Below are 22,529 nucleotides of genomic sequence, written 5' to 3'. Positions count from 1 at the left end.
AAATTTCTTCATGGCACCTTCAGCCTCCTCAGCTGCTGTGTTTGGCAGACCACACTGTGAAAAATGACGTTTTCCACCTGAGGTCTCTAAAATTAGCTTTGGAAACAAGTGCATGTGCATCATTTCAAATGAAGGAACTGTAAAAGTCTCCAGAGACAGGGACGCGGTGTAACAATGGGCTTGCGGCTTGAGAATGTGGTGGAAATCAAACAAGCTTCCCAGAGAAGAGACTGGGTGGCCAGGATACTCACAGATGGCAGGAGAGGGGCAGCAAGGGGTCTGCCTGGTCCTTAGGTGTGCTAATGTGGGGCCCTCTCGCCCTCACACCCCCATTTGTTGAAAGAAAGGCAGTGGGGGGTGGAGGTGATGAACCCAGAACAGAATAAGCAGAATTAGGTGCTATCTTGGGGCCATACAGACAGAAAGATAAGAGGAGGGAGGCAGGGTGTCTGGATTCAATTTCTATGTTATCTGGGATTTTCCCCGAGACTCATGCTTCAACAACTCAACTCTGCCATTGGCACCATTAGGGTAACTCTAAATCCTACTCCAGAAGGCTGGGAACTTTCAGTCCACCCCAGCACCCCTTCAAGTGTGAAGTAAGATCTGATATCCTTAAAGGACGGTGACATTGGGTAGAAACAGCCTAAGCTTCAGTAGTGTCCTTTTCCTTACCAAATACCCACAGGCACATCTGGCCCTGGGCTGGGCATGGTATGGGCACAGCTGGAATGCAAACAGAGCTGGCTTAAGACTCAGCTCTGCCACTTACCAGCTGTGTGTGGTGGCTCTGGGGAAGTCACCCAGTCACCTACAGCTTCAATCATTTCACCTCTCTACATAGGATCAAGTTATAAGCTATGTGACTCATTTTTCTACATTTTCTTTGAAGAAATGTCCATTCAAATCTTTTGCCCATTTAAAAAATTAGATTATTTGTCTTTTTATCACTGAGTTGTAAGAGTTCTTAATATATTCTGGACACTAGACTCTTATCAGATATATGATTTGCAAATATTATTCTCCCATCTTTTTACTCCCTTAATGGTGCCCTTTGTTGTACAAAAGTTTTTAATTTTGATGAAGTCCAACTTTTCTATTTTTTATTTGATTGCTTGGGTTTTTGGTGTCATAGCTAAAAAACTGTTGCCGAATCCAAGGTCATGAATACTTATACCTATGTTTTCTTCTAAGAGTTTTATAGTTTTAGCTTTTATATTTAGGTTTTTGGCCCATTTTGAGTTAATTTTTATATATGCTTTAAGGTAGGGGACCAACTTCATTCTTTTGCATGTCGATATCCAGTTGTCCAAGGACCATCTGTTGAAAAGACTATTCTTCCCCTATTAAATTGTCATGGAACCATTGTTGAATATCAATTGACTATAAATAGGATGCTTTATTTCTGGATTCTCAGTTCTATTCTATCAAACTATATATCTGTCCTTATGCCAGTACCACACTGTCTTAATAACTGTAGCTTTGTAGTAAGTTTTGAAATAAAGAAGTGTTAATCTTCCAATTTCGTTTGTCTTTTTCAAGATTGTTTTGGCTATTCTGCAGCCCTTACACTTCCATATAAATTTTCGGATCAGTCTATCAATTTCTGCAAAGAAGCCAGTAGGAATTTGAAAGAGATTGCATTGAATCTGTAGATCAATGTGGGTAGTATTGCCATCTTAATAATCATATTCCATTTCCCTGTGCTCATGATTGGTGTTGGGTAGCATGTGATCCATGACTTTCTACCATGATAAATGGTAGGGTGGCTAGCCCCCTTTGCTTTGAATGAGGTTCATGAGCAAGTGACAATTGCTGCTGTGTGGCAGCCTTTCTGTGACCATGTGGCAATAACCCTGAAAGGAAAGCTACTAAAGATGGCAGAGCAGAAAGAGTGAGCCTGGGTCTTTCGTGACACCTCTGAGTGCTGTATCTACTCTGGGACCATCTGGATGCCAGGTGGATCCTGCTCTGGCAGCTGAAGCAAAGGGGAGAGGATGGGAGGTTGGAGGATGGATGCTAGCAGTCTGGAAGAGGTCCTTTAACGGTCCATTAGTTCACAAAATGTGCCCTTCTGCTTTTGCCAGTTAAAGACCCACGAGAGTTTCTAGGGCTCTAGTTCTAACTTGTCCAGATGCTTCCATCACCGCAGTTGTTTTCAAGGAGTCTGGATCCAGCAAGGGGTCAGATGGCTCCTTCTGCCCCTTTTTAGCCTCACACTTGTGAAACAGGTATTGCCATCCATCTTATGCATAGAAATGGTGCCTTAGGAAGATTAATTGACTTGTCCAAGGTCAACAGCAGAGTTGGGAATCAACCCGGGTTCTCTGCTGCTGAGCCCCAGCCTCTGCTCACCGCACACCCCGCCCCCCCTTGCTTTCAAGACTAAACCCCGTGACTCCCTCCAGACTTCACCCATCCTTCTTGCATCTCCTGAACAGTAACTGCCTGTTACTATTTCTGCCACCCCATGGACCCAGTGAGTCAATTCAAATCCTAGGTCGAGTCCTGCACTGGGGGTTGATGGAGTCAGAAAAACACAATTCACTTCACAGAGACCTTGTGGAGAGGGGAGGGCGGTTGCGTGGGTAAAGGGCACTGTGCTGGGTGGGGAGGGCGTGGGGAGGCAGACTGCCACACAGAGGGGCAGGGCACTGCACTGAACCAGAGGCTCTTCCTATTTGGGTGATTTGGTGATTCGGGGAAGGTTTCCTGAAGGAGGTTGGGCTCTGGAAAGGGGAAATGGGGATTCCGGGCACAAAAAATGCTGGAGTGGAGCCCAGGGCCCTGCAGCTGCAGGGTGTGCAGGAGCCACCCACAGAACCAGCTGGACACCCGCCACCTCCCTCCCTCTGCCAGCTCTCCATTGGCCACTGCCGGAGAATGCTCTGACCATTCCGCCCTGCCCTGAGACCTCCCCAGACTGGTGCTCTGCACCTCCAGCCCAGCAGTTGGAGCCTCCCCTGCCACACTTCCTTTTCTCCACTCTTCCTGGGTGTGGCGTCCCTGGGTAACCCCCACCGCCACCCCTGCCCAGCATGGCTCCCCACCTGGCACCTCCACACTGCCCACTCTGCATAAGCCAGCGCCCCAGAAAGGCTCCGCTGACTCCAACCCCTGGCCACTCCGAGGAGAGGTCGTGCTGGTCCATAAACTGCCTGAGGTCTCTGACCTGGTTAATCACCTGGTGGCAGAAGTCTGTGTCAAGTGCTGTGGGAACATGGCTGCGGGGAGCAGGTGTGTCAAAATGCAGATGACCAGGGCATGGAACCTGTGGGTTCGCCAATACTTTAATATGTAAATCAAGCCTTTCCATTATAGAAGTAAGGAAACTTTATGGAAAATAGAAACAAAAATTCCCTGTGATGATCTTACCCAGCTAAGACGTCTGCTGTGAGTGCTTTGGAGATTTTGCTGTCCTTGTTACGGGGCAGATGATACTGTCCATGCCGCTGAGAGGCGGGGGGCTTGCTGCTGTTATTACAGCTACCCTGATATCTGTAAGTCATATGTCAGACAATGCATCCATTTCGGGTGTACAGTTCTGAGGCTTTTTCCTATATTTACAGAATTGTGCAACCATTGCCACATTGAGAACAATCATCACCCGCTAAAGAAATCCTGCGCTTCAGCAGTCACCCCATGTTTTATGTTTCGCTTAACACTATTTTTTACAAGCACTTCCTCGACTATCCTCTTTGGTGGCTGCTAGCGAAGGCTTTCGGGTTGGGGAATGGCACGGCCAGGAGTGTTCCCGAACCACGCGCCGGGGAGGACTCAGACGCGCCGCGCGGCGGGGGCCGGGGCAGCGAGGGGCCAGCGGGGCGGCGAGCGGCGAGGGGCCGGCGGGGCGGCAGGCGGGGGCCCGGGCAGCGAGGGGCCGGCGGGGCGGCGAGCGGCGAGGGGCCGGCGGGGCGGCAGGCGGGGGCCCGGGGCAGCGAGGGGCCGGCGGGGGGGCAGGCGGGGGCCCGGGGCAGCGAGGGGCCGGCGGGGCGGCGAGCGGCGAGGGGCCGGCGGGGGGGCAGGCGGGGGCCCGGGGCAGCGAGGGGCCGGCGGGGCGGCGAGCGGCGAGGGGCCGGCGGGGCGGCAGGCGGGGGCCCGGGGCAGCGAGGGGCCGGCGGGGGGGCAGGCGGGGGCCCGGGGCAGCGAGGGGCCGGCGGGGGGGCAGGCGGGGGCCCGGGGCAGCGAGGGGCCGGCGGGGCGGCAGGCGGGGGCCCGGGGCAGCGAGGGGCCGGCGGGGCGGCGAGCGGCGAGGGGCCGGGGCAGCGAGGGGCCGGCGGGGCGGCGAGCGGCGAGGGGCCGGGGCAGCGAGGGGCCGGCGGGGGCTGGGGCAGCGAGGGGCCGGCGGGGGCCGCAGGCGCGACGCGGGTAGGGGACGCGGAGCTCCGGAGGCAGCGCCGGCGACACTGCGCTTCCGGGGACGTGCGCGTAGGGGGCTCCAGCAACTTCCGGACGGTGAGGGTCGCGGGCCAACGGCCGGCCGCGTCCCAGGGAGAGGCGGCAGGATCGAAGATGAGCCGGGCTTGCGGGGCGGAAGGCGCCCGTGGACGCGCGCGCCTGGGCCGGGGGGCCGCGGGGGAGGTGGGAGGAGGCCCGGAGCCGGCCTTTCGGGAGGCGGACGAGGCAGTGCAGGACATGTCGCAGGGGTGAGACCGCGACGGGGCCGTGCTGGCAGCGGCCGGGAGGGCACAGCGCTGGCGCCCGGACGGCAGCTCGCGCGGGGACGTGCGGCCGAGGCTCCGCTCGAGCCGACTGCGGGTCGCGCCCCGCCCCGCCGGCGGCGCCTCGTCCCGTTTGCGGCGGAGGTCTGTCTGCCCACGGCGTCCCCGGGGCTTCAGGTCCCCAACTCGGCCCGCCCGGCGGCCGAGTGGCTGTGGGCTGCTCTCGGCAGGCTCCGCCGGCAGAGCCGGGTCCAGTCCCGGAGCCGCTCGGGCTCCGCGCGCCCTGGCTGGAAGCCCGCGACCGTTCGGGGTCCCCGCCGAGTGGAGCTCGAGGAAGGCTGCGGGCTTGTCCGGGTTAGACATCGGCCGGCACCCGCGCGCCGCGCGCCGCCGGGACCGCAGCGGCCCCGCGTGGGCGCGGACCTGGGCCGCGCGGGCGGCCGTGCTTGGCTGGGAGTCCGAGACAGGCGGGAGCCCCGACCAATGGGCGCCGCAGCCCCGCCTGCCCCGCCCGCCCCGAGCCCCGCGGCGGGCTGAGGCGGCTCAGAGGCGCGGGCTGAGGCGGCTCCGAGGCGCGGGCTGAGGCGGCTCCGAGGCGCGGGCTGAGGCGGGCCGGGCGCTGTGGCCATGCCCGGCGGGGCCCAGACGCGGCCCCGGTAGGCGACGCCGGCGCCAGGCGGCCCGGCCATGCTGCTGGAGGCGCAGGACGCGCTGTACGTGGCGCTGGAGCTGGCGGCGGCCGCGCTGTCGGTGGCGGGCAACGTGCTGGTGTGCGCCGCGGTGGGCTCGGCCGGCGCGCTGCAGACGCCCACCAACTACTTCCTGGTGTCCCTGGCGGCGGCCGATGTCGCCGTGGGGCTGTTCGCCATCCCCTTCGCGATCACCATCAGCCTGGGCTTCTGCACGGACTTCCACGGCTGCCTCCTCCTCGCCTGCTTGGTGCTCGTGCTCACGCAGAGCTCCATCTTCAGCCTCCTGGCCGTGGCCGTCGACAGGTACCTGGCCGTCTGCGTCCCGCTCAGGTGAGGCGCGTGGCGTCGCCGGACCTCGGGAAGCCCTCAGAGCCCCGAAGACGGTCGCCCTCCCCAGGCCCGGGTTACGGCCCTCGGGGGCCGCGGACGGGCCGGCCGGGGCCGCGCTGGGCGCTCGGAGCCCTGGTTCGCAGCCTGGAGGACGCAGCCCCGGAGACAGTGCGCCCGCGGTGCGCGGGCCCTTGCGGCGCCCGGAACAGGACCCTGGCGGGCTCTGCGCCCGCCCCGCGTCCTCAGTGCGCGCGTCCCTCGGGGGAGCTGCTGCCGGGGCCAACTCCGCGTCCGGGCGCGGGGCGCCGGGGAGAGCCCGGGAGAGCGCCACCGCGTGCACGGGGCGGCTCGGCGCGCAGAGCCGGTGACCGCAGCTCCACTCGTGCCGCGAGGGCCGTGGCCGCTCTCCATTCGCCCGCAGCGGCGGTGTCCGCGAGAGCCCCGGCTCCTCGGCGAGCCCGGGTCCAGAGCTGCGGCCACACGCCGCCCTGTGAGTGCTGCGGGTCCAGGAGGCCGGGGAGGTTCCGGACAGGGACGAGGCAACTTGGGACGCTGGGAGTTGGCACCGTCAGCACGGTCACTACTCATGACCCAGCTTAAGAATGTGCCTGCTGCAAAATGAGGCTGCCTGGCCAATCCGAGGGGGAAGGTGCTGGTTAACTTTGGGGAATGTGACGGACACTTGTCCCTGCATGTTTAGTGGTGACTCAGATCACATCCGTATACTTTTAAAAAATTGTTACAGTGTTTCTCTTTTCGCCAAATACTGATAAACAGCCGTAGAACCCCATGCTGCTGTGCAACCCTCTTTATCTCATGCTGCCCTGTTGGAGCAGGCTGGAAAGTGCCACGAGGATTTCAGAAAGCTGTGGCGAACTTACCTGTGCTCTGTTTCTCCCACGCCGAGAGTGTAGATTGAGAGGATGCAGTCAGCCAGCAGCTGGAGTGGATCCTCAGCTGTAGCTGATGGATTTAAAATGGAGGGTTTGTTCAAAATATTTTTTCTTTGTCTGCGGTGCCTGGGTCTCTTTGGCATTTCTGAGATGAGCTTGGCGTCTCTTTAGATTTGGAGCTGAGACAGGGGAACTAAGTCACAGAGTAGGAAGGGAAGGAACTCATTTATTGGGTGCCAGCTGTGTGCCAGGTAGTTTATATTAAATGTATACCCACAAATCTTGCAGCAATTCCAGAAGATAGTTACTGTGACCTGAATTTTGTAGACTTCAGGTCAGGACTTTGTAGAGATGGTGGCTCTGAGAGGTGGGAGTCTTACTCAGGATGGTGAATCTGGAAGGAGTGTCAGAGCTGGGACTTGAATTCAGAGCTGGCACCACGTTCCCACCCATGCCATCAGGCTGTGTTGCAGGGCTGTGTGTGGCACCAGTGTTTGGGAAATAGGTTGAAAACTTTCTATTTCTGGAGGAGGATCCTGCCTGCAGTAACTAACTAGAGGTTGAGGGGATGCGTCTGTGAAGACGAGCAGAATGCTCGCAGAAGCCTTTCGAGTAGGCACATGTTTTGAGCACAACCCTGTGGGTTGTGTCCTGGGTTCCAAAGGGAACAGGACCTTTCTGCTTGGCTGGGCTGTGAGCCCGATGTGTGTGTCTGGGCTGTTCCATGCGCTGCTGCCCTTGGCACGGGACCAAGAGGCTTTGTGCACCCATCAGGTGCGGTGGAGCCCAGGGGTTCCAAGGCTTGGGGCAGCACAACAATCTCCTCTCTCTTATGGGTCCCATCTCTGCCCCCTGTTCTTACAGTGGGTGCTTGATGGTCTCTTGGACTTTTTGCATCCAGCAGGGCAGTCATAAGCCCCATCCTGAGTTGCCCATCTAATGGAAGCCCCTCGGGCTTGCCCTGGCACCCAGAGACTCTAGCTCACCTGGAAGAATCACCTGGGCCACAGGGAGCAGGAAGTTCCATAAAAGCTTAAATCTGTCAGTTCTTATCCTGGTTTGTGCTGGGCGGGGTCTTGAAAAAAAATGAGTGTGGGTGTGTTGAGGGGAAAGAGATGTGAATCACAGGCCCCTAACTTCTCTTTTGCATTTGCTAAGGGCCAAAGGGGAGATGTAGGAGCAGGGAGGGGAGAAGCTGACAGTGGCGGAGTGGTTGGCATGAGGCTCACCTCATCCTGCCCTCCTGGCCATCCACAGAACTCAGAGGTCAGGAACAGGTGTGTGCAAGCAACCCCCAACACCTCGTCCCAGAAGGTATGGGTGTCTGACCTGCCCACAGCACCAGCCTCCACCCTGGTAGGCTGGAGAGGTGGACCTGGGTCCTCCTGGCTTTCCTAGACCCTCCTGGGGGCTGGTGCCTGGAACAGGCTTTCTTCTCTGGCTGTTCCAGCAGTTCCTGCTTCTAGAGAGCATGGCCCCATGAGCAGCTTAATAGTGCAGATTCCAGGGGCCTACTGAGTCAGAATCTCTGGGGTGGGGCATTTGAGCGATTCTAGTATTAATATCTTTAACAAACCAGGGACTTTGGCTTCCACCAAAGTTTGAGAATTCTCCTAAGGTCAGGGGACCTTGAGGCTCTCCTCATTTGATTGACACAGACCAGGTGCCAGAGTGCCCCAAGCTCTGACTTAGCTCTGACCCCCATCCCTGGGGTCCCGGAACTCCAGGAAGGGGTGTGCTTTTGGGAAGCAGTGTCTCCCCTTCAAAGCCCAGCAATAACAAGGGTGAGGTGTGCAGAGTCAGGGCCAAAGGCGTAGGCACGCCTCTGACCTGGGCAAAAACAATCCTTGAACTTGCCCCAGTTTACTGCTGAGTGTGAGGCCTGTGCCCCACCTGCCACCCAGTTGCCAAGGTGTTTACTAATGTGAGATAGATTACAATGTGGAAGGAAAGGGGTGCCCAGAAGTGATGTTAGGTACAAAAATTATACCTTTGGCCTGACTGGAAAAAAGAGGATGCCTGCTCACATCAGGCACTGCCCTTTGCCTTCAGGGTAAGGGGTGTCCACAAACAGAACAAAGTCCATTTCCTCTAGTTCAAGTCCACAGGCAGTTCCTGACGTTGGTCCTAGTGGAGCGTTGTCCTAGTGGTGCCATGTGGGCAGGCTGCAGGCCGGCCGGTGGGCGGAGGGCAGCTCTGCCCACAGCTGCTCCCACTCTCACTTCACCCTCCGGCGGGAGCACTTCCTCCTCCCGCATCTAATCCTGTTCCCCTGCACCTGAACCGCTGCTCCTTCCCCAGCGGGCTGTGGTGCTGAGTGCTGAGCAGGGCCCATGCAGATGCCAGCCGTCTCCCCAGTGGGGCTGAGCTGAAGAGGGGTGTCGTACAGGGAAGGTTTGGTTGGCTGGCTGGGGCAGCAGGGTGGAAAGGGTGTTTGACCTGTCTGTGGCCCCTGCCCCCATCACCCTGCCTGCTCCCTGCCACGTTGAGGCTTTTTCTCTGTGCCTTACACGGTCCCATCCGGGAGGTAGGGATTAAAGACTTCTTAGCAAGATTTTACACCTTGGGTAACAATGTGGCCTCCACTTAGGTTGGAATAGTAGGAGATTCTGAAAAACTTTTTTAAATGGAGGTATAATTCTCATATGATAAAATTAACCTTTAATGTTTTGAAATAAAGCTAGGAAGGGGAATTTTCAGCTCTGGGTTCTACCCCTGCAGCCTTCCCCAGGACTCCCCTCCTTGGGTCCCCCTTTGTCGGCGTCAGCGTCACCTTTATCCTCCACATCATCCCCACTGTGGTGGGCTGAATGGGGCCCTCCAAAAAAGATATGCCCTTGTCCCATTTCCAGGAACCCGTGAGTATCCCCTTCTGTGGCAAAAGAGAATATTGCCTCATGCGGATCTTGAGAGAAGGAGCATGGTGGGATATCTGGGTGGCCTCTGAGCAGTGCAGTCACATCTTATACGGCAGACACACAGAGAAGCCACGTGAGCGTAGGAGTAGAGATTGGAGCAATGTGGCCACAGCCAGGGATACCAGGGCAGCTGCCAGCAGCTGGAAGAGGCAGAGAACAGTCTCCCCTAGAGGCTCTGGAGGGGGCATGGCCCTGCCTTCTCCCGGAACTGTGAGAGAATACATACTGACTGTAGGCCACCACATTTGTGGTGCCTCGTTACAGCAGCCCCAGGAAGCCACCATTAGTATATGAGTATGTGCAAACCGACGCACCCCACTTTCTGATCCACTCTTTTGCCTCCCTCTGCAGCAGACTTCCTCAGCAAGCCATATGATCACCTCCACTTCTGTTGTCACCACAATGCCGCCAAACCACTCCTATTGGGTCATCGAGGCAGTGTTCCCCTTTTGGCTAAATCTCGTGGTCACTTCTTGGATCTCATTGCAAGTGTCCTCTCAGCAGTTCTCGACCAGCCCCTCCCCAGCTCCTGCTGGCACCAGAGAGCCCCACCTGCTCTCCTGCTCCCTGTAATTCTCCACACGTGCCAGAGGGGATGATTAAAACTGTAAGTCAGATCATATCATTGCCCTGCTTAAAGCGCTGCCCTGGCACCCTGGCACCGAGGGGAAGTCGGTGCCCTGTCCAGGCAGAGCCCCTGCATGATGGCACCCCTGCCCACCTCATCTCGAAGCCCCAGCCCCAGGGCCCAAGTCCTTTCTCCACCTGCGGTCTTGGCGTGCCTTGCCTCACTTCCCGTTCGGAGCGGCTTCCCTCAGCCCTGCGTGCATTGCTAGCTCTCTCCGCTTGAATTCCGTCCTAGCTTTCCGTGTCCTTACCGCGAGCGTGAGCACTGCGAGGGCAGGGGCTGTGTGCTTCAGGGCCCGGCACGTGCTGCATGGGCTAGGAAACCACATTCTGAATGAAGACATGACTGGGTGAAGGAGCATGTGTCAGGGTGTGTCATGCCAAGGGGAACAGCTGGCATGCATGTGGGACTGTGCAGGCGAGGACGGGGACTGGGAGCATCCACAGTGAGGGTGGGTGCTCCCTGGTGAAGTGCGAGAAGACATGCTGGCGCAGCAAGTGTTAACAAAGAGGAGAGAGGAAAACCATCTGCTGAAGCGTCACTCACAGGCCTGAGGGACAAGGGCAGAGAGGAGTGCAGAGGTGTCCTGAGACTGCCAGGCAGCTGGGAGTTGCTGTGGGCAGACACTCAGGCTGTGACCACAGGCCCCAGCTCCTGCCTCCCATAGGCCTGGAGCTAGCCTGTTACCTCCAGGAGGTAGTCACCCAGACTGGGTGTTACTTTGCTGTCATTTATCCTCCACCTACCAGCTGGGAGTCATGACTTTAAAAACCAGTGTCAGGTGCCATGGTTGGCTTGTATCTGAGGCCATGTTTATAATGCTCATGGGACTTCCAGCCTAGCCCAGGGGCTCGCTCCTGGGCGTGTTGGTTTCCACTGGGCACACAGGTGCCTGGTGGAGGCTGAGGTCCGGTCTGGTCTCCGTGGTGAGGCCCTGTCTTAGAATAGACCAGAATGGAGCAGTCTAACCCAGAAGGTACCTGAAGGCCTTGTCCCCCCACTGGGGATAAAGTCAGGCCAAACCTGGCTGGCTGGTCCTCAGGAGCACATGGAACTGCAGTGCCGGCATGAGACGGAGGTGGACTTGGTAGGGGGTGTGGACAGGTCCCCCTAAAGAATGGGGGGAAGTAGCCGGGCGCGGTGGCTCACGCCTGTAATCCTAGCTCTCTGGGAGGCCGAGGCGGGCGGATTGCTCAAGATCAGGAGTTCGAAACCAGCCTGAGCAAGAGCGAGACCCCGTCTCTACTATAAATAGAAATTAATTGGCCTTACTTCAGCAAAACACATACTTAAAAAAAAAAAAAAAAAAGAAATTAATTGGCCAACTGATATATATATATAAAAAAAATTAGCCGGGCATGGTGGTGCATGCCTGTAGTCCCAGCTACTCGGGAGGCTGAGGCCTGGGCAACAAAGTGTGACTCTGTCTCCAAAAAAAAAAAAAAAAAAACAAAAAAAAAAAGAATGGGGAGAAGCAGAGCCCACTCCAGCAGCCTTGGGCTCTGTTCTGGGACAGGGCCTAGAGCTGCCCCCATAGGGCAGGAGCCTCTTCTGCAGACCAGGTGCAGCCTGCAGCCGCTGTGCTCTGCGTGTCTGGAGGTGGCGGGGAAGTAGCACCTGGCTGTGTGCTGAAGCGGAGCGTCGCCACCGAATTCTGTCAGCCACAGTGCTATCTTTGATTATCTGGAGAAGAGTGTAAAGACAACATCTTGATGCCACAGATAATCTGACTTCTTTCTCGGGGACCACGTACAAAATGGGTCCCTGGCCTCACAGGGCCCAATTTCTTTCTTTCTTTTTTTTTTTTTTTTTTTTTGAGACAAAGTCTCACTCTGTACCTTAGGCTAGAGTGCCGTGGCGTCAGCCTAGCTCACTTCGCTCATTTTTCTATTTTTTGCAGAGATGGGGTCTTGTAGTTGCTCAGACTCACCTCAAACTCCTGACCTCAAGAGATCCTCCCACCTAGGCCTCTAATCTCTTTATCTCACTCTTTTCATCTGTCAGTTTGTGATCGCAGCATGGGTGTACCCTGCAGGGGCAGATATGGGGAAGTATGTCCTCAGCTATTCCAGATGTTGGAATTTTCAGTCTTGTGAACAGCCGCTGCTGTTTTGAAGCCTTTTCTGCGTGCCAGGCATCTTCTATGCCTATTCTTGTTTAATCTTGACCATAACACTCTGGGGCAAATAACATTACCTTTGCCCCTTCACAGATAAGGAGAGGAGGCTCAGAGAGTTATGTTTAGCCCAGAGCCACCTGGAAGCTAGCGCTGGAGAAGCCTGTCTTCCCAGGAACCCTCAACCAGCCTGTGAACAGAGGAAGGGAAAGACTCCGAACTCTGAGGTCATCCAATAACACTCCCTTAACGAGCGGTCCCTTCTAGTGGTGGAGGGACGAGGACACCAGGACACTGTGATTGGCGCCCCTTAAATATTACAGACAAGGACGACTCCAGCTGAAGAGCAGTATGGACGAGTGAGGAGAGAAAGCTACAGCCCAGCCACAGAGGCCAACTGACAGCTGCAAGATCGTAGAGGGGCTCTTCCCACCTGCTCCTTCCTCGGGTGGGGAACTGAGGCCAGCCTCACCTGTCGCCTCAGATTCATTACCAAAGGCATTAGCAGGATACACTCTTGGTCTCTGAGGTGAACAGGCTGGAGACACTGCCATTGCCAGCAGGAACTCAATGGCAAATAGCACCCGTACCTTCTTGGACAGAGTTCCAGCTGAGAATGGACCGTCGAGGACGGCCTTCTAACTCAGGCTGGAATGGGAGGGGAGCGCGTTTTCTAGAGGGTTGACGCTTGAGCTGTGTGGGCATGAATGGGAGGAAGAGCACTTGGAGCTGGGAGTGGGGGGTGTAGTGGGCCAGGCATGATGCTGCTGAGGTGGCAGGGAGCAGGCAGATCAAGGAGGGCCTGGAGTTTGCTAAGGGTGTTGGATTTTGTCCTAAAGGTGCTGGTGAGTCCATGAAGGAGTTGTGTTTTTTAATTTTACATTTTATTTTTTTGAGCTAGAAACCAACCAGTGGGCACGGAAAGAAGCATTCAAAAGTACAGAAGGTACAAAAGGCAAAGTGAGAGTTCCCCCTCCCTTGCCCCCACCAGTCCCTCCTTGGGCAGCCTCCAGGCCTCCTGTTGGTTTGCTCTGGAGCCCACGCTGGGGGCGCGCTGCACCCTTAAGCAGTTGTTGACTCCAACTACGCAAGCCTTCTGCCCCGCCCCCATTCCTTCTAATTTTCGTTATATTTGATTTTTTTCTGTGAATATTTATTTCAACCTATATTTCTAATTCTGTCAGTTGTGGATAATATCTGTTAACTGTCAAGAAAAATGAGGAAAAATTTGCCCCACCCTTCAACATATCTGCTCCTGGTTTCCATCAACTGTGCTATTACCTAATCGAGGTTTTACTTTCAAAAAGGTAATTCATGCTGTTGTAAAGAACTTGACGCCAGGTGTGGTGGCTTCACGCCTGTAATCTTAGCACCATGGGAGGATCACTTGAGTCCAGGAGTTGGAGGGTGCAGTGAGCTATGATGGTACCACTGCACTCCAGCCTGAAGCCTTTTTTTTGAGACAGAGTCTCGCTCTATTGCCTGGGTAAGAATGGTGTGGCATTAGCCTAGCTCAAACTCCTGGGCTCCAGCGATCCTCCTGCCTCAACCTCCAGAGTAGCTGGGACGACAGGCATGCCCACTGTGCCCGGCTAATGTTTTCTATTTTTAGTAGTGATGGGATCCCGCTCTAGTTCAGGCTGGTCTCCAACGCCTGACCTCAAGGGGTCCTCCCACCTCAGCTTCCCGGAGTGCTAGGATTGCAGGTGTGAGACACTGCGCCCGGCCCTGAGGGCGTATCTTAACCACCTCAAAAATTGAAACTGTATACAAGGGTAAACTGTGGAAAGTATGTCACCTGTCTCTGATTTCTGGCTTCCCAATTCGCCTATCAGAGGCAACCACAATTTCTTATGGTTTCCTCGACACACAATGTGTATACTGAACACATTTACATTATACCATTACTTTATAGTGTCAAGGTTTATGCCGTTTACATTTTATTCTGTAGCTATAATAAAATTTCCTGAACTTTAGGTAGAGAGTTTCTGAAAACTGGAGACAGAGAAAGAGCATGTATCAGGGTTTACTTGCGTGTAACTTACTCCCGCCAGTGCGCCGTGTGACGGGAGGAGGCAGCGCATCCGCCGGCGCCCGGCTTCTCGCGGAGGCAGCTCTAATGTCCAGGTCAAATGGATCCTACTTTTCGATGCTGTCCATTGCTCACAGTTACGCCACATTTTAGTCTGCTTCATGTTCAGAATATGAATTTCCCATCTGGAAATTAGAAAGTGAAAGAAGGAAACAGCTCCGCCATCCTTACGGTCAGCGTCTCCCTCCCCCTAGCCGAGCTGTTCCCGCGCGAGCTGTTCCCGCGCGAGCTGTTCCCGCGCGAGCTGTTCCCGCGCGAGCTGTTCCCGCGCGAGCTGTTCCCGCGCGAGCTGTTCCCGCGCGAGCTGTTCCCGCGCGAGCTGTTCCCGCGCGACTTCTCTCAGCGTGCCCCTGCAGTGGTCCCGCCATTTCCTGCATTCCATGCTTGCTTTTTTCTCTTTTCAGGATTGTAGATTTCTTAATTTGTGTGCACGTAGGTGACTTTTTTAGGACATGGGAGATAAACTTTCTGAGTTCTTTTTATGTCAAAAATGTTTTTATTTCTCAGACATGATTGGATGGATGACTGGATGTGGCTCACAAGCGTTTTTCCCTCAGAAGACACTGCACTAACCCCCAGTATTGCATTGTACTTTCCAGCTTTAGAACTAGACATTTTCCAAAAATCCCTTGTTCCTTTTAGTGGAGAATGGTATGTAGAAACCAAGATTTGGGTAAGTTTGTGCTTGGCTGCTGGAGTATGATTTTTTTCTGAGCCCTAGCAATAAACAGAAGTAGGAGATTTAAAAAAAAATAATTACTCTGGGAGGCCAAGGTGGGTGGATCACTCAAGGTCAAGAGTTCAAAACCAGCCTGAGCAAGAGTGAGACCCCGTCTCTACTAAAAGTAGAAAGAAATTAATTGGACAGCTAAACATATATAGAAAAAATTAGCCGGGCATGGTGGTGCATGCCTGAAGTCCCAGCTACTCGGGAAGCTGAGGCAGTAGGATTGCAGGAGTCTGAGGTTGCTGTGAGCTAGGCTGATGCCACAGCACTCTAGCCCAGGCAATAGAGTGAGACTCTGTCTCAAAAAAAAAAAAAAGAGAATTAGAATAGCTCTTGCTTATAGTAGAATGCCATCTAATTAAATGACAGGGAATGACTGAGTTAAGCAAATCACCATTTGGCAACTATCAAATAACTAATTCAGGCAAGAATCATCAATAGATGCTAAAATTCACAGGTGAAAGTTTGATGAGGAGTAAGATATGTATAAAATCTCCAAATATGTCCAAGATACCCACTAACTAAAAAGGGAGAAATAGTTATAATAGAGAAGCCGGGCAGACACCACATTAACCAAGTGATCAAAGTTAACATCACCAGTAATAGGACATACTGACATTATGTGCCTCCTCTTCTAATTGGTTGTTTGTATATATGAAGGTTGATACTTTTGACGAGTAATGTTCTACCTGAATTAGTTTTTTTTTTAATGTAGGACAGCAATTTATTTCATTTTAAGCACTAACACAGTCAGTCAAGGAGAGTAACAGGCCTGCTGGTGAAAGAGGTCACCCCAAATAGAGATGGCATCAAACTAGTGGTCAAGGACTAACTCCTAAAAAAAAAAAAAGCAACTCTTATCAAGGACTAATTTAATTTTAAAAATGAATACAAATTATTGATTCATTCTTCTCAACCCATAGTATAACTATCAGGTAAAAACATACATCTTTATAACTTGCTGGTCCCAAGTTTAAAAAAAAAGCAAAAACCATTTAATAGAAAGGAAAGAAACAATATGAAAACAGCTCAGGAAATTCACTAATATACAAGAATATATAGGGAAAGAGAAGTGTGTAGTTTGGACTTAACTGAAGAACCTGAGATGGCCAACATAGAAAGCTGTGCATCCTGGAGAGTCAGGTGTGAAGATTCTAGAATAGGAATCTATATGACTTGAATTTCTCCTATTTCCTGAATAAAAGTGACACCTTGCAGTATTTATACTTCATGGCTCTGACACCTACCTCATTTGGCTCTATTCCTAACTCACCCACATTTACTTCAATGAGTCTGAAAAACTTGGGGATATGGTATAGGAAGAAAAATAATCACACATAATATTCTCCTTTCTATGGCTGCTTTAGACTTGAGTTTGTTATTAGAAAATCCCTGAAGAAAATTTAAGTTTGTAGCTTTGCTGAATCAAGTCCCCCAGTTAATATTTAGAAAATACCCACGGTGTGGACTGACAACATTGTTGGTGGTACCTACTTACAGCTGAACAAAGTCTGCATGTCTCAAAACTAGTGTTAAATCAGTCTTGGGGTTGAGAGGGAAAAAAGGGGTGTCTAAAATCAAAAGAATTACAGACATATCTGGGACCCTTGTCCTTCCTGGATCCATGTGAAGCAGTAAGTTTTAATACCAGACTTGGGAAGGCACTTTGAGGCACAAGACAGATTGTCTTTTCTTCTATGGTCTGGTTTCAGGCAGCAACCCCTTTGCTCAGGGGCTGCTTATTTCATGTAAAGGAGATCGGAGTCTGGAGTCTGGCATCTTTGGGCTGTCTCTGTGTCCCACCTGATAAATGAGAACAATATATGAGAACCACCAAGAACCAGTCTCAAAGGGGAACTCTGATAGAGCTGATCCTAACCCCCACCCTCAATCTCAGCCACTCTGGACCTCCTCTTCTTGCCATAGTAAGCTGGTGGGGAGTGCTCCCCACTTTGTTTTCTGCTACCTGCCTTCCTCATCCACTGTTCTTAGGTGATTGTGCAGTACACATAGCATCTCTCCCAGCCACTTTTACATAGGGCAGTAGGTTCAGCCCAGGCCCAGCCAAGTCCACTACTGGAATTTGGACATGCCTGAATTTGTGGAATAGATGAGAACCCTTCAGGAGCCAGGCAGCTGAGGGCCTCGGCCTCTTGGGAAGGATGTAGCCTCAAAGTAATCTCCAGTGGCCACACCTTGTTATCTGGTGGGCAGGCAGGTACTGTCCTTTCCTCATACTGGCTTGCAGGCTGCAGCTATGACCATCTGCAGAGATAAGGGGGATTGCCCTCAACATACAGATGGTAAAGAGGGTCCTTTCTCCCACTTCCCTGAACTTCATATAAGTAAAATCAAATAATATCTATTCTTTTTGGATAAGAATATTCCTTAATGTTTTATTCCTTAAATGTTTGATAGAATTCATTAGTGAAGGCATCTGGGTCTAAAGTTCTCTTTGTGAGGAGGTTTTAAACTATGAATTCTACTTTAATAGATATAGTGCTATTAAAATTTTCTATTTCTGTTCATGAATATTTTTTAAAAACCCTTTTAGTTTGGTTCCATGAGAAATCTGAGAAATGAGAGACAACTACTTATCATAAAATGTCCCCTCTTACACAGATAGCCTCTTGTGGTCTATAAGCCAAAGCACAAACCATGTTCACATACCCCGTGTCTTGCTTTGTTTAAAACTACCAAGTGGATGTTAACCACGTATGTCTGACTAAAGAAGGCAGACTTCTGTTCCGTTCTTTTAAATTCAGGCTTTCTTTCAACATTTGCTTGCCAGGCATCATGTTAGGTGTTTTGGATGCGACTGTGAGCAAGATAGAGTCTCTATCATTAAGAACTCGTCGTTTAGAGGGAGACAGACAATGTCGAGTTATGTGGTAGGTAAGTGGGAGAGGTGCTCTGGGCAGTCGGGCTACCATGAGAGCACAGTGGCCTGCAAACTATTCTGCTTCTGTGTGAAGTTTTGAACTGCAATAGGTAAACGGGAAGAATGTTTGTTTGTATGCTGCAGACATTACTTTGGTTCATCTATAATTTTGCCTAGGTAATGGAGCGGAACAGTCTTCAGTAGGAAAGGAAAGAGCCCTCAGTTTTCAGTTTGACTGCTCTGCAGCAGGAGCTCCTGTGGGCTTCCAGGAACATGTATGAGAACCATCATAATAATAGTGCCTGTAGCTATCACTCCTTGCACAGAAAGCTGCATCCTTGCCTGTTAGGGTCTTGGCCATGGCAGGGTACACTGTCTGTGTGCCCAACTTAGTAACAGTCCCCTGGCTCAGGGGAACTTCTCTTTCATCTGCATTGCCCTGGCACTATCAGCCTTACTCTAATCTTTGCCAAGATTTCCATTAGACCTTTTTGGCGTATTTTTAATACCCACTGTAACAATGAACTGCCTGCCTGGTGGTCCAAGAGATTTTGTTAGTGCTCTAGTTATAAAATTATAGGTTTGAGTGGTCTGCCCCAACCTCATTTTTCTTGTAAGTCCTGTTAATTGTGTGCAATTTTAGAGAACACAAGGTTTTACAGCAGAAATGTTTATATTTCAGAGGAATGAAACTTGTGAGCTAGCTAGACTATAAGGAAAAACATTCCTAAACAATAAGCAATTTTAAGCATCTGTAAAACTTAGCAATTTGTGTTTACAGAGTGCTTTTGTATACTTTATGTTAAAACCCTCAGCAGCAGCTTGGAGGTGGGATCTGGAGCTACTGTTTCTGATTGGGGGGGAGCTCAGGCGCTATCCAGCCCGACTGGACTGGTGAGGCTCAGTGTCACTGCCCAGGGTAGCTGCCCTTGGGAATCTGAACTAGGAGCACCCTGAGAACTTGGAATTGATTTATAAAGCTGAGAAAGCAGCTTGGTTTAAGCTGAGGACGACAGAGCCAGAGCAGGAGGAGACCCTGACCCAGAAATAGGCCAGCACTTGTTAAGCAGCCCTCAGCAGTTCTCCCTTTCATTATGTAACCTCAGTGTTCATGCTGTTCCCTTTTGTTGATTCCCTCCGTGTGACTGGTTTTCTATCAATCTCCTTAGCTAATGATCTCCTTATAAGGAGAATGGATGGATCAGAGCACAGCTCCACACACAGCAGTGGGGCATAGCCATTTCCCAGAGTGTAGACTTTCCTACCCCTTTTGTGTGGGCCTGCAAAGGCCAGAATTGTTCCTGCCTTGTTTGGAATAATAAAGCTGCCTGTGTTTCCTGTATTCCCTTCTCAGTCATCTGCTATTTACTTTCCTAACTTGGGGCAGCTGTCCTGCTTCCCTTGCCTCACTGCAGTTCTTAATGCCCTCTGCAGCAGAGCAGTGACTGACACAGGGTCTTTTTTAGGAATGTTTTGGGGAGGTGGATACACACATGCAGACTTGAGGATGTTCTGAGAGTCAGTGGTACACAGGGAGGGAGACAGGCATTCCCAATGAGGATAGAAACATAGCTGGAAGTGGGAAATGCAAAGACATGGGAGGTTACCAGAGCCTTCATAAGATGCCAGAGACCAGGGTGTCCTACTCAGGGCAGGGACACTTGCTTGCTTTCTTATTAGCATCCCTGAATGTCTCCTGCCCTGTGCCTGGTTCATCTGTGTGTCTTGTGGAAGCCAACTGTTCTGCTATATGGACCTAAAGCTTCAGCACTAAAAGTGCTTCTTTCTGTCTTGGGAGCCTCTAAGCAGAAAAAAACCAAACTGTTTTTCCTTTGCTCTCACACCACGACAGTCACACAGAAGATTTCTGTGACTAAATATGTGGGGATTTCCCCTCACTAACAACCAAGCAATGGATTCTGCAATGAACACCAGCTAGGTGTCATCCTCCAATTCATCTCTGACATCATCTACTGGGAGATAGCATCAGGTCCCATTGAGGGCTCAGTCCCACAAGACTGCCTTCCACTTCCGATGGCAATTGCAAACCCCAGGTTGTTTTACCTGTGTTTCTGACTGGTTAGAAATTGGGGATCCCCTAACCTCTTTTCCTTGGGTTCTATTAATTTTCTAGAACAGCCCACAGAATTCAGGTAATAACTTATGCTTTCTGGATTGTTATAAAGGATATTACAAAGGACACAGATGAAGAGATGCATAGGGCTTGCCTATGCATATGGGAAGGGGCATGGAACTTTCGTGCCCTCCCTGGACATGCCACCCTCCGTGAACATCCACATGTTCAGCTGTCCAGAAGCTCTCTGTACACCATCTTCTTGGGCCTCTTGTGGAGACAGGCATGACTGAAGCATGGACAACCATTAGAAATGTACCTAGACAAAATGGCATGACTAATACTAATAAGGCTGAGTGGGGAAACCCAGCAAGGCCTGCCTGTTCAGGTTTTTCTTTGCTATTCTGTGCAGTATTCCTTCTTCCCAGGTATGGAACAGGACCCCTTCTGAAATGGGAGTCTTATGACCTACAATCAGACAAAGTAGGTTAGAGAATTTCTTTATAGCCAGCTCCAAGTCAGAAAGGCAGGAAAGATTAGAGTATGTTTTTGGATTCGATGGCCTACCTTGGGGAGAAATAACAAGGGCTATAGGAGTCATGACCCAGGAACTATGGATGAAAACCAATACAGTTGAGCCTTGAACAACAGGTTTGAACAGCATGGGTCTGTTTATACAGATTATTCTCAACCAAATGCAAATAGAAAAGTCAGCATTCTAGGGATGTAAAACGAACACATGGAGGGTTGAGTTTTCATTTATGCAGGGCCTACTGCAGGACTTGAATATGTGAAGACTTTTGTATACGAGGGAGTCCTAGAACCAATCTCCCATGTATATAGAGGGACGACTGTATACATATATCATAATATCAGATAGCCTGAACCTGCTCCCTATAGAAGCTGTGCCCAAGGATTCTGGTTATGTCCTCCACCAGAGTAAAGAAATAGCACATGTCTCTGTGTGCTGCCTTTGGGGACCCCTCCTAAGAAGGTAGCAGAGTCCCCTTCCTTCAAGTCTCCAATTCCCATGTAGCTGCCTTCAGAGTAGGGGCTCCCTGGAACCAGGAAGCAGCTCTGGCCAGAACAGACGTGTCTGGGGGGAAAAAGTGAAACATCTGAGCCATGGCTGGGTGAGCAGGCAAGAGGGTAACTGGGATTTATGCGATGAGAGCTGAAGAGCAGTAGGTTCTTAAGCAAGAAAATGGCCACTTTAGGCAAAACCAAAATCAGATTAATCTGGGTTTGTGTCTTGACTGCAGGTTAGTGGCATGGAGAAATCATTTAAGCTCCCTGAGCCTCAATTTCCACATCTGTATAAACTGAGGATAGCAGCTCTCCCCTTGTGGGGTGTGGTTTGATGAGATGTGTAAGGCACACAGCAGAGTGCCACCCAAAGAGTGGGTGCTTAGGCAGTGGTAACTGTGCTATTGATGTGTTCTGGACAGTTGGCAGAGGGTTTCTGCAGGCATTTGTCTCCAAAACTCAGCATTTGTGTGGTTCCTCCTCTCTCCTTCAGCTGATGACTTTCTCTGTATGTCTCTGAGGTACCAGTACTTCAAGGAGATGCTGCCCCTATCTTCTCACCACCCAGCTGCCACCCTGCCCATACCAGCCCTATTCTCCTCCTTCCTTCTGCCATAGCTGAGGAAGTGTCCTTCCACACGTGCTTCGGACCCCACATCCTCCAACCTCCTCAGATTCTTAGCATCTGTCCTTATTTTCCGGCATCTCTCTCTCTATTGGTCATTTTCATCAGTATACTAACATCCATCATTCTCTTGATCTTCATCCTCTTGCAACCCACCCACTATTCCAAACGTAATCTTCTTTCAGTAAATGCTGATACCCGGGGAACCCTAAGGAGTCATCCTTGATTCCCATATTCCTGCATCCAGCCTATCTTCAAGACCTGTCCTGCCTCCACAAAGCATATGCATTTGCATCACCTTTGCTGGAACCCTGGCTCAAGTCAGTATTTCCTTTCCAATCAACCACTGAAACACTTTCCTAACTCAACTACTTCTCTTGCTTCCCTAAAATTCAGTCTCCAAACTGTGGCCAGGTGAGGTTCATATGACATAAATTAGTGCCATTCCCCTGTGTAAAAGCCTTCAATAGCTCCCTGTGGCCTATGAACTGGCCCCTGCTTCCTCTTGGGGTCATATTTCCTTTTGCTTCTTTGGGGAACTAACATTCTTTGTCTGAATGCCCTAGCACATGCTGTTCTCTCTGCCTGGAATGTTTTGTTTTTTTTTTTTCACTCTTTTTTTTTTGTTTGTTTTGTTTTGTTTTGTTTTGTTTTTTTGAGACAGAGTCTCACTTTGTTGCCCAGGCTAGAGTGAGTGCCATGGCGGCAGCCTAGCTCACAGCAACCTCACACTCCTGGGCTCAAGCGATCCTCCTGCCTCAGCCTCCCGAGTAGCTGGGACTACAGGCATGCGCCACCATGCCCGGCTAATTTTTTCTGTATGTATTAGTTGGCCAATTAATTTTCTTTCTATTTATAGTAGAGAC

At 51.7% G+C, this 22,529-nt stretch overlaps 1 protein-coding gene across 2 annotated transcripts in view; it reads left to right on the top strand.

Annotated features, from left to right (window-relative positions):
• Positions 1 to 5,204: 5,204 nt before the first annotated feature.
• The window catches only part of ADORA2B (adenosine A2b receptor), a 37,328-nt gene continuing 20,003 nt past the window's right edge, over positions 5,205 to 22,529 (top strand). For both annotated transcript variants that reach the window (XM_075994023.1, XM_012737900.2), the window contains exon 1: positions 5,205 to 5,683. In XM_075994023.1, the coding sequence (XP_075850138.1) occupies positions 5,349 to 5,683 (335 nt within the window). In that variant the 5' untranslated portion in view covers positions 5,205 to 5,348. The remainder of the gene's footprint in view (positions 5,684 to 22,529) is intronic.

The sequence above is a fragment of the Microcebus murinus genome, chromosome 18 (genome assembly GCF_040939455.1).
Source record: "Microcebus murinus isolate Inina chromosome 18, M.murinus_Inina_mat1.0, whole genome shotgun sequence".
Lineage (NCBI taxonomy): Eukaryota > Metazoa > Chordata > Mammalia > Primates > Cheirogaleidae > Microcebus > Microcebus murinus.
Note: the sequence above shows the minus strand (reverse complement) of the source record. Positions and strands in the feature narration are given on the sequence as shown.